This window comes from Ceratosolen solmsi, unplaced genomic scaffold (assembly GCF_000503995.2).
Source record: "Ceratosolen solmsi marchali unplaced genomic scaffold, CerSol_1.0 scaffold56, whole genome shotgun sequence".
Lineage (NCBI taxonomy): Eukaryota > Metazoa > Arthropoda > Insecta > Hymenoptera > Agaonidae > Ceratosolen > Ceratosolen solmsi.
The window spans coordinates 2912412-2924928 of record NW_011948425.1 but is presented as its reverse complement, the minus strand read 5'-3'; the positions used below and the strand labels follow the sequence as shown (position 1 = coordinate 2924928).

At 35.5% G+C, this 12517-nt stretch overlaps 1 protein-coding gene across 1 annotated transcript in view; it reads right to left on the bottom strand.

The window, feature by feature from the left end:
- Window positions 1–2916: 2916 nt before the first annotated feature.
- Window positions 2917–12517, bottom strand: part of LOC105363011 (homeotic protein labial) — a 24435-nt gene continuing 14834 nt past the window's right edge. Inside the window, exon 3 of the mRNA XM_011500581.1 lies at window positions 2917–3491. Coding sequence (XP_011498883.1) covers window positions 2917–3491 — 575 coding nt within the window. The remainder of the gene's footprint in view (window positions 3492–12517) is intronic.

Below are 12517 nucleotides of genomic sequence, written 5' to 3'. Positions count from 1 at the left end.
AGTATTTAAAAATTTTCATTCGTATTAAAGAAAAATTGCAATTTTCCAAGCCACTAAATTACATTAACGGCAAAGTAAATATATTTTCTATATAATATACTTCAAATGTTTCAGCCCACATTTTATAACAAAATAAAATCGGCAGCATTAGAATAATTTAATTTACATCTCAAATTTTCAATATATTTTTACACATAAAAATATTATATTGGATGCAATGGTTTAATTATATTATCATTAAATATAAGTGATTTTCAAGAAATTTTCAAATGATCTTTTTCCGTCTGTTGCAATCCTATCAAGGTAATCTAACGGGACATGAATACTTTGTATTGTTTAATGATAGCATTAAAAATATATTCTTTATATATATAGTTTTGAATGCGTGTAGATGTAGGTTAAAAAATCATATAAGAAATATTAACAAAATAGTAATTTTATAAGAGTTAAATACAATAATACTTTATTTTTCTATAATTCCTACATGAAATATTATTCTATCAATAATTTACGATAATAGGAATTGTTGCTACAGAAGCTTTTGCTAATTTTATCCGAACGTGACTAAAACTTCTGGTAAAACTTAATTCTAAAATGTAAATCTAATTAATGAATGATCCTTATGCAAATACAGATTTTATGCTTAAGGAAAATAGGCATTCTTCGGGTTCAATTTTACACGATTTATACAAGAATAAGATAATCAAATACATATAAATTAAATACATATTTTCATTTAAAAAGGAGTTATTAAATTATAATTTGCATAATATCCTATTTACATATAAATATACAAAGTATATTAATAGTAATATATTTATAACTATAAATTTTGATTATTTCATATAATCGTAGCTTTTTTTTCAGAGACAGAAATGATTTGTAATATTATAGTATTATTATATGAGTGAACAAATAAAATTGCGCATTAAATAATAAAATTAAACCTATTTTCCATATCTTTTCAGTTTTAAAGTCGAAGTATTTTTTATTAAAAAATGCTGAATTATGTTAGCTAGTCTTTGGAGCTTCATTACATACTTCAGTAACTATTTTGTAACTATTTGAATATACGCTATGACCATTCAAATGAATTATAGATTTTTGTAAAATTTTTACTATTTCTTATAGAATATCTCATCGTAATTCGTTTCCATTAATTTATTGCGTACTAAAGCATTTACCGCGTACGCATGCATACTGGTTTATGTTTCTTTCTTTTTTTATTTTTTTTTTTTACTCTTTGGTTCAGCGTTGTTTCCAGCGAATACATAATCAGTATTGTGTAGATAAAATTAAAGAATACGTTTTTCTTTAAAAGAGATATAATACAGTCTTTTTCGCAGGACTTTTTCGTCATTGGTGCCGCCTCTGAATATACGCAGCAGCAAATCATAGCAATCGAATCCTTTGATGTACAGGGTTTTGAATCCAATGTGGCAATGGTATGTTAATTTTAAGAAAATAGCCGCATAGATTTATTGACCTATGTAAACGATGTATCAACAACTCAGCACAATCATCGGGTACGTATTATTATATGAAATTTTAGAAATATCTATATCGTACACGCATAATTATAATTCATGAATAAAAATTATACGAATAACATTTTGAAAATTGTATGTGATTATCAGAAATTCATCCTCGTCGATATCATGTTTTTGATCTTTATTATTTTATAATAGATAAGCAATAGTTACTTATAACAGTAAATCCAGATGCTCGCATTGTATATTTTTGTTAATTTTCTTTTTACACAGATTTAATATAATTTCAATCGTTTGATCGTGTAGCCAATTATACCACGAACTAACGGCTTAAACTTTTATATCGAAGCTCTTCTTACGCCGAGCCGTTAGTTCTTTTATACGAAAAACGTTTTCAATAAAACTTTAGACATTTTTATGTGCCTTAATGGTATAATTTACATAACAATGTAAATTTTGCAATTAAATTTTATAATTTATTAGCGCTCACAATCAATCCTTTTATATTATTATTTTTCTCGTATTATGGCACACGCAATAATAATCATACATTGAAAATACTTTGTTCCATGAAAAAATAATAGTTATCCTATTGGCAGATTATGTATATCGTCTTGTTATAGCTAAAGTAATGAGTGAAAGTAGTAGATAACTACTTTATAATGCTCGCTTTCACTTCCCCACCTGCTATGCTGAAAATCTTTCATCAAAATTAATCATCTTGTAAAATCTGCAAAAGAAAAACATTAATAATTTTCTACGAGCTAAATTGAATTACATTTCTTTTAGGTTGTATTGAAGAAAAAGGCGATGAATTCAATCAACAAACATAACAAACAAAACAAAACATAATTATTTGCGTTTAATTTAAGCAAGTCAAATTTATTTTTTATTACCTTTCCAATTATCATTACTGCGCGAAAAATTATTTCTTAAGCAAGACCGAAAAGCGTTAAAGTCCTTATAGAAGCGAAAGCAATATAGTTTTTGTCACAAGCTGATCGCCCGCCCAACTTGCCGCTCTGGCTCCTTCAATTCATTAAAACTTCCCTTCGACATTACACAACTTTTCGGAGCGAACATACTCTACAAACATTATCGTCCCACTACTGGTATCAATTGCTAAGCTGGCACGCAGTCTTCTATTATGCCAATAGTTAAGCTTCGTTCGCTCGATGCAGACGTGCACGTTACGCAGGGCAGAGTACGGGGGAGTGCGGATTAAACTCCTCTGAATATGTGAGGTAAAACGAGCGCTGGCAAATGGGTTTGACTTTGCCGTCGCCGCCGCCACCGACGCGAAGGAAGCGTCTGTAACAGCGACGTAGTATGTACAGTGGTCGTCGGAGACGTCCGGAGGGCATGAAGGGGCGGTCAGGAGTCCAGGGCCTTAAGGGGTCCCTCAGGAGCAGCTGTCGTAGTGGCGTCAATCCTTGGTGGGACCCGGCGGCGAGTCCCGACTGCTCTCGGAACCGAAGCCGTGGGGGCCGATGCCGATATCGAGGCCCGAGGAGTTGCTCGTCGGCGAGTTGCTGGTGCTGCGCGCGTTCCCGAGGCCGGACACGGCCTCCGCCGGTATCAGACCCTCCTTCATTCGCTTTTTCTGCTTCATGCGCCGATTCTGGAACCAGATCTTCACTTGGGTCTCGTTCAGTTGGAGGGCGGAGGCGATTTCGATGCGGCGCGCCCGGGTCAGGTACTTGTTGAAGTGGAACTCTTTCTCGAGTTCGGTGAGTTGCTTGTTGGTGAAGTTGGTGCGCCCGGTATTGTTGAAGCCTGCGGACATGCCGGCGGCGGCGGCGGCCACGCTCAGGGAGACGCCACCCGGGCTGATGTTGGCTCCAGCGCCAACGCCGCCGCTACCGCCAACGGACCCGGACACACCGATCCCGGTCCCGGCTAGGCAGCTCGAGCTCGACAGCGAGCCCGGATAGACGGCGCCGACGTTGCCGGAGACCGAGATACTGCCGAACTCCCCGACGCTCGCGCTCGTCTTCGGAGCTGAAATAGAAGAGGCATTCATTAGGGATTAATCAAGGGATCGCTACAAGTTGTGGGGCTTGGGTGTGAGAAAATTAGTAGGATGGCGAGCATCATAGATGCTCGAATTTTTACGATTAATCGAATTTTTCGTGGGAGGGAGGGTGGGGGGATAGTTTTTTTTTGCAGCATTTAATTGTCAAAATTAAAGTTGTGGGCGTGGCATGCGACACGTCCAATTTTCAAAGTTTAGCCAATTTTGGGCAACATGTACAATTATAGCATTGCTCACAGTTAATTTTCCTTCAACATGCGGCTACATAAGTACTAGCAATAATAATATTAAAATGCTTGTAATCGTGCTTATAGCGTTGTTTTACAATTTTTTTTTTGTTGCGTCATATTCGATTAAATTTAGCTTGTTAAAGGATCGCGTAACAAAAATTAAGGCCAAAAATCGAATGGAAATAAGTAAAATTGAAATGTATTGAGTATGAGCTGATCGATAGGTTAAATAATTATTAGCAAATGGAGAAAAGCTGTTTTCATTTTTTGGAAATATGCGTAAACAATCACGAGGAAGATTCGCCACCATCAATCGAGTTATTTATATCCATACTGACATCTCTAATGCACGCAGAGTAACTCCCGACTTTATACTTTCAATTCGTAAAAAATTCATGAATAAAACTCACAACTATAATGCTCCGACTCCTAATGATTGATAATTGTAGCAATATTAACAAAGGAAAATCATTTGTTTTTCAATGCTTAATGAGATCTACTTAATTATTGCAACGTAGGTGAATTAAAGCAGTGTTCGCTGTTGGATATCTGGACATTTTGACCTATCAGTTACAGCAGCTGGTTTCACCGCCTAGGCACTGATTTTATTTGCTTTCCAAACGTTTCGTATATGTTTTTTAAAAGGGCTGTAATATCGATGTAATAATTTCTCTCCAAATCAGGTTGCGTCATGCTATCGCCTTTTCTTGTTTCCGGTCTACGTAAACAATTTTTACGCAAACTTTTTCTTATCGTACGGTTAAACGGCGGTCGAATAAAAAAAAAAACGAAAAAAAAACGAAAAAAAAACGAAAAAAAAACCGAAAAAAACCTTATATAAAGTTATTAAAATAAAAATCTCGTATAAAAGGAATACGAGAGGAACGTTATTACAATTTCGAAGTAATTGTAAATCAATAACTGCTTTTTATACTTACTTTTAATAATAAATAAAGTACACCTTTTATAATGTAGGGTTACCTTAACTGATGTTTGGCAAAATCTCATTAAAATTCTCATTATCAAGAGAATGTAATAATTATAATTTTACGAATTGATTTAAATAAAAAATAAAAACTTGAACTATATCTTTTCAATTAAGCATTTAAGCATTTAAATAAGCATTATATAATAATCATTGGATTTTCGAACGAGTTTGTCATTCACTTGGCGTAGTTGCTTAATGCACTATGAAAATTAAGCCGCTTTTCTGAGTGAAGATATATTATACTCGTCAATTTGGTTAATGGAAGAGGGCGAGAGAAACTAGAGACTTGTCATTTTGTAAGCAAAACACACATTTCTTAAAGAGGCAGCATCTTACTACCTTAGACTTTTGTCTAAAAACGTCAACTAATTAATTAGTCAGCTAAGCGACTTGATTCCGCTTTTTGTTTACTTTAATTATATAAAAAAAAAATATATATATATAAAGTAAAAAAAAAATCACATTTCGTGATAAAATTTAATTGGATTTTGTGAAATGAAACGAGCGATTATTATAATATTCATATTATCGTACCGACTGTTTTAATAACTCCAAACTATTAGGTATAAGATAAAATTAACGATTGCCATTATTTATTTGACAAAATATTATATAAGCAACATTCATTAGTTACGTTTGTAGAAAGATAGATGATTCGTGCTTTTCTTCTTGTTAGTTTTACATTTCACACATTTTAGTCGCTAAATTGACGAATGAACTGTTAAAGCAGAAAAAATGGACTCGTCTAGAGACTTTTTGTCTCTATGCTTAATAGAACTTGTCCAACTCGATTATTCGCTAAGAAGATCTTCAATTTAGCAAATACCCCACCTCCTGCTCCAAATAAGTGACTGATAGCTTTTCTTTCTTACATTTTCTTATTATTCACTTATTTATTTTACCATTCAGAGAAAGGCCTCGAAAAAAGTATATTTACTATATTTATAATTAGCAATGGCTTTTATATTCCCCAATATTTTAAAGATCTATTAAAGCAAATGGCCATACACACATTGCAATATTGACGGCACTGATTAGATGGCGAATAAATGCCGGGAAGATTTGAGAACGAAACGACCAGCTGTATATTTAAACACACGCGGTTACGTAATCGATAAGCACTTGGCGAACAAGCTCATTAAAATGCGTCCCGACAATTAATCCACTTACTTTAAGCTTCGTTTAATATAAGAGACGGCCAGCTTTAGTCGTTTTCTACGCGTTTAGCTCGATATTCTTCTAAAAGCAAAAACCTCGCGTGGCGCCCAACGGAATGACCCGCCCGAGTCCCGAATCCTGCTGACAGAGCGACGCCGAATCGTCCTATAATATCCTCCGTTAAGCAGGCCGCAGCCCAGACTCGTGCACGCAGCGAAAATAAAGAAAAAAGAACGCACGAGTAAGCGGGAATAGGTAAGGTAAGGCTGCTCGAGCTGGAGGCCGCGATCCTCGTGCCGAGATTGCGGCCGACGGTCGGAAATTATTTGTCGCGCTGACAAGTGGCCCCGGCTACGCGGGCGATAGCCCTGACTCAAGCCCTGGCGAGCGAGCGCGAGCGTAGAGACGGCGCAGGCGTCGACGAGCCCCTAATTATCTTTCGTGCGAGTCGAGCGATTTCGAGCCCCCGGCCAATGAACGTGTGCGCCAACGCGAAAAGAGTCGCTACTCCACGTAGCCGAGGCTGATTACATTGTCAAGGCGGTGCTCGGGCGTAATCCCTGAACGACGGGGAGCGCGATCTTCTTCCTCGAGGCAGAGAGGACATCGAGTTCGGCCGGTAATGGGCAACGCGGGGGATGGAGATGCCTCGGAAGCCAAGTTGATCGACGCCAGTTGCCTCGAACGCTTTGCTTTGTTATTTCGCGAGCGTAGCCTAACACCGAATAACGATGCATTATTAGCACAGGAGGCCACCGAACGTATTTTAATAGCGATAAGATACTGATGGCGATGTACTGTGACGAGTGATATTATCAAGCCTCAAGGAGGATAGCGTTCAGGCAGTTGGCAGCGATTATAAGAGCCAAAAATAATATAGAAAATTATCCCTGACCATTTGGACGTACTTTCGATAGAAACGTTGGATTGAAAACGCAAAGTTAATGATTAATTGATAAAGACGAGCGGCATAAAAAAAATGAAACATTTGCTTATATTATGAAAAAATTACAATACTGGTGGTAACGGGAGCTGATAAAAAATGTGGGAGAATATTTGCGTAAGCCAGCAACGCGAATATATAAATGCCAGTATTGACCCAATGAAACATCATACACTGACTGCCAAGTAGTCGATAAATAGGGTGGAAAAGGACAGGTCGGTCTTCGGTTTCAACACAATTTTATTTGCTAATATTATTAAAATTTTATAATGCATGGTGCTTTCTGAAGCAAAAAATCGTCGCGAAATTTAGGCTAGGAGGGGATGTATCGTCGTCGTTCGCAGGATTAAGCGAATAGGAAGCGCCACCGTGTTGGAATATACGAAGGAAAGGAGGACGCGGAGCGCCACATAATATCGATTTGTCGTCTTTCTCTCGGTCAGTTAGTCGGTGCCGTTAGGTTAATCACAGTCACACGCCCCGCGCAAAACACCCTGAACATCATATTCGGGAGACAATTTTGTTTATACGTATAAATACACAATTTTAGGAATGAATCATACTATTGCGTAAATGGGGATGTTGAAACTATGAACATTTTATCATTGCTCTAACTTTGTTCTGACTATTTAAAATTTCAGAATAATATTGTTATTTTATACTCGTAAGGCAAGAAAATTTCCACTCTAATTCGTATTAGTATTAATTATTATTATTACTGCCTACTCAAGTGCAATGTAAAATATATTCATATACTATATATATATATATATATATATATATATATATATATATATATTTATAGGGCTTTTACATTCGGAATTGTTAACTTTGCAATTATGGCAGAACCGAATGAATTTTATTATAAAATTGCTTTCTTCCGAGTAAAAAGAGTAACAAATACTTTTCTGTAAGTACACATTATATTCGGCTTATATTAAAAACAAAAAAAAAATATCTTTAATATTAGAGATTTTATCTTAACGTTGTAGCTTAATTTTTCAAAGATCTTTTTAATTCTCAATATTCATTTTAATAAGTCAATATTTTTATTTTAAGAAAGTATTATATCATCCTTGTTACGGATCATTCGTTACGGCGACTATCGGTGCTGCTTGAAACGAATCGAATTTCGAAATGTAAACTTTCGTATTGTCACTATCTCCATTCAAAAACCTTAATAATATTAAATGGCTATACATAAGTTGCTTCTTGTTGTATTATGATTTAGATTCTAACAGAACACCTCTATGGACCGTTAGAGCACAAAAAATATGTTCCATCTTTGTTTAAATTTGTATAAATTGTATTTCTTTGGAAATATTATATGTAACTTAGAAAGAATTATGTAAACATAACTAGTAATAAAAGCTCATAATAGCTCATAAAATTATAAAATACAACATAAATTCACGATTTTTTTCTTTTTTTCATTCTCGATAAGATATAGTTTACAAAATATTAAATTATTTAACGATAAAAATTATGGTTTTTTTGCTCAAGAAATTGTAAACAATGTTCTTTCAACATGCATACATATAAACATTTATTATGTATTTATAATTTCATTTTCTTTAATCGCTAAACACGCGAAATTTTTTACGAATAATTATAATTCTATGTATTAAGGATGATGTATAATATATTTAAATAGTAGTTTAATTGTACTTGTTGTATATTTTTATAAGACTTATCGGATAGTTCAAACGACGAGAAGTTGAAGACATCCAGTTGTAAATCGATCTTCTATTATTGATCCCGTACACGTGCGCATACATATATATATATATAGGAGTGCGTGCGGGTATGTGTGTGTGTGTGTGTGTGTGTGTGTGTGCGCGCGCGCGCGTGTGTGTATAGAAGAAGACGTTAAAAGCTTTAAAGATGACTAATAAAAAAGAGGCCGACTAGTTCATGGGTTGCGTTGAACCATGTGATTGCATCTTGTAACCTGATAAAGATCAAATACACCTGGTGTTTCGGGCCTTCGCTCCATGTTTTATGCACGCCCTTATTTACCTCAAAATCATAAAAATAACTATTGTTGATTTGAAATCTTTTTAAATAATGGTATCCCTTAATTTCTTGTATAAATTATCAATCATAAGTAGGTCTTACACAACTAAATATTCTTAATAAGGTAAGAATATTATGAATTATTGAATTTTTTCTTTTTTTTCTTTCTTTTCTTTTCATTTTTTTTTTTTTTTTGTGTAAATAAAATAATGTTTCGAAATTGTGTCATAGAATAGATAGTCTTGTAAGTCAGTGTTAAATCTCGATAAGAAAGCCTTTACATTATTAAATTACTTGCTAGATCTCGTAGAATAATAGCTTATAAAACATATATAAAGTGTCTTTGTAATAGCATTTAAAATGCAACAACTTTTTTCAGAAAATGAATATCGTTTACGTGCCACAGAAATATATCTAAAGTCACTTAACAAATTATAAATTTCAAGAAGACCTTAAAATTATGATTATGAACGCATTGATTAATTATTGGAAAATTTTTGTAATCGTAATCGCAAGAGCAGCAAACCCGCATGGCAAAATGTCAGTTGAGTCGGGACTTTCCCATCCCATCTTATCCATCCCTCCTCCTCTTACATCACGAGCACTCGGCTTTTAGCCTTTGAATAATATTTGAATTGCATAATGCTTGTTCCGGGGGACGATCCTTAGGCAGATGATCCTGTGTACTCAACGGATTGTTCACGATCGGGGAATTGCAGACATAACGTGGCGCTGGACGTTCGTTTCTGCTTTTTCACTATATCATTCGATGTAGGCAGCTTCATAATTTTACCCGTACATTTGTAAAAGTATTTATTGAATAATCGAATAAAGCTCGCATGTAGTGTACCGCCCGTCATGCGATTACTCTGAAAAGTTGAAAATGCTGTCTTCTCGTTAACGGTTTATAATAATATATATTTATAATTTATAATTATTCGTCTGCTAAAGATTTTGCGTCATAAACATATTGAGAGATAGAAATACGTGATACTTTAATGACACTAGGAAACACTTAAGTATTAGGTTGTTATTTGTAGTATCGATTGATTGTTACATTATGTAAATTTATCACGATTTTCTCTGATAATAATTTCAATTCGATGCTATATTGAGATGTTGTGATTTGTAAAAATAACTTGCCACTAATGTTTTAAAAAATTTTTTAGAACGGCTTGTGCCTATCTATCCTAAATAACTTTACTAAGGTCTATTATACATTTTTATGTAGATAATTTCCTCTGCAAATATAAGCTGAAATATAAGCGTATAAATATTAATTGAAATTTTACTTAGATGTCAATAACTATGTACGATAGCTATTTTTATGTTGTAAAATAATGAATTTCGAACGATTAGATATTTTTTAACCTATTTTCTTAGAACTTTTTTGTGTGTCTGAGCGTGCGTGCGTGCGTGCGTGCGTGCGTGCGTGCGTGCGTGCGTGCGTGCGTGCGTGCGTGCGTGCGTGCGTGCGTGCGTGCGTGCGTGCGTGCGTGCGTGCGTGCGTGCGTGCGTGCGTGCGTGCGTGCGTGCGTGCGTGCGTGCGTGCGTGCGTGCGTGCGTGCGTGCGTGCGTGCGTGCGTGCGTGCGTGCGTGCGTGCGTGCGTGCGTGCGTGCGTGCGTGCGTGCGTGCGTGCGTGCGTGCGTGCGTGCGTGCGTGCGTGCGTGCGTGCGTGCGTGCGTGCGTGCGTGCGTGCGTGCGTGCGTGCGTGCGTGCGTGCGTGCGTGCGTGCGTGCGTGCGTGCGTGCGTGCGTGCGTGCGTGCGTGCGTGCGTGCGTGCGTGCGTGCGTGCGTGCGTGCGTGCGTGCGTGCGTGCGTGCGTGCGTGCGTGCGTGCGTGCGTGCGTGCGTGCGTGCGTGCGTGCGTGCGTGCGTGCGTGCGTGCGTGCGTGCGTGCGTGCGTGCGTGCGTGCGTGCGTGCGTGCGTGCGTGCGTGCGTGCGTGCTTGTAATAATAATAGAATGTTTATGGCTTAACATTTTTTTACAAACGAGATCGTATATTTCGAAAGGTTTAATTACAAATTTGAATTCATAATAAAGTTTCTGTATTATATTCAAATACAAATTAAATTATTCAATAGTAATAATAACTTAAACAAATGACTCTATATTATAATCTAATGCAATATTTTTAAAAGCAATACATATTGCGATTATTATTTGATCATTTGTAATAATTATAGACAGATTATTTTTTATTCTCAGAGTTATTTATCTTTATTTAGTTATCGATCGTGACGAGAGATTTATCCGAAAAATCCGTAGGCTATTGCTTTAATTACCTACGACCGATCGAAGGTATGCGCGACAAAGAATTAATTATTCTTACGGCTAATATAAATATAATTCCAGTAAATTCTTGATTAGCGGGCACAATAATTAAAGTGCTACGAGTCTTGAATGACACAAGACACACTTTTTAGCAAAGTCAATTAGGCGCTGATGGGAATAGATGCGTTGGGCGAAAAAGCTTGAAATGTAGCTCGTCGGCAGTTAAAACATGTAGGTACACGCATACTTCATTGCCGTGCATGTCAGACGGTTCATGTTCGTTCGAAGGTCTGAGATTAAATCGCGCACGCTGCTTTATATTATTATTTCCACGCTCACATGTAACATAACTAAACATGTACTAAGTGAGAAATCTATAAGTGACCTTATTTTTAGCGTACCGAATTCCAACGTGAATTCGATACTCTCAGGTATGAACTCTACGGTATTATTGGCTATTTAAAAAAGAAATTTTTATTTAATATCTTTGAGAGTGAACGTAAAAACTTAACGTTTTATGTGAAATATTTTAATAGCGCGTACTTTTATTAGGATCGAAAGTAATTGGGTTGATGTATTTGCTTTTGATTATTATTTATCACTAATATCATTAGTCGTATATCCATATATCACCGAAAAAGTTCTGATCGAATCCAGGCTAAACTTTCAAAACATATTTAACCATATATTTTTAAAAAACATTCAATATACTACTACTTTTTATGAATGTACGTATTCTTTTATGTTGAATACGATGCAAGATTTTGGCCTGTTGTCACATTAATCGAAGACAAATATTGAATGAATAATTTCCCTAGTCAGATGTGAATATACATAGTATTTGTAGTTGATCAACATCTAGATTTTACTGACTTAAACAAAACAGCTAATAATAACTCGTCCGAAATGAGCGCATAAAGAAATATTTAATACAATAATAAGATAATGACGGAAATTGTTGATGTTCTTAGATTGCGAATGAAAGTTTAATCAATTTTTTTTTTGCATTTATAACACATACAAAATTACCATCACATTCTCGATTAGCCGACATAATATTCTTCGTTTAGGGCCAATTACATATCGTCGAGTACGCGGTCCAAGTAATAATTTTTCAAATACCGAATAATAATAGTTAGTAATTAGTTTTCACACGTAATTAATAATGTTAGGGAATAAAAATGTCAGATTTGCTTGCTTAAAATTATTCACCCAACACAAATTCAATCAACCCAAATTCACCTGACATAATGATACTTTACACACATCTAAATAGATCAACATCGAGGCAAATAATTGTTGAAATATTAATTTAAAATTTTGGGCATTATTCGCCTAATAGTAAAGTGTATTAAAATAAAGGAAAAAAAAATGCAATTGT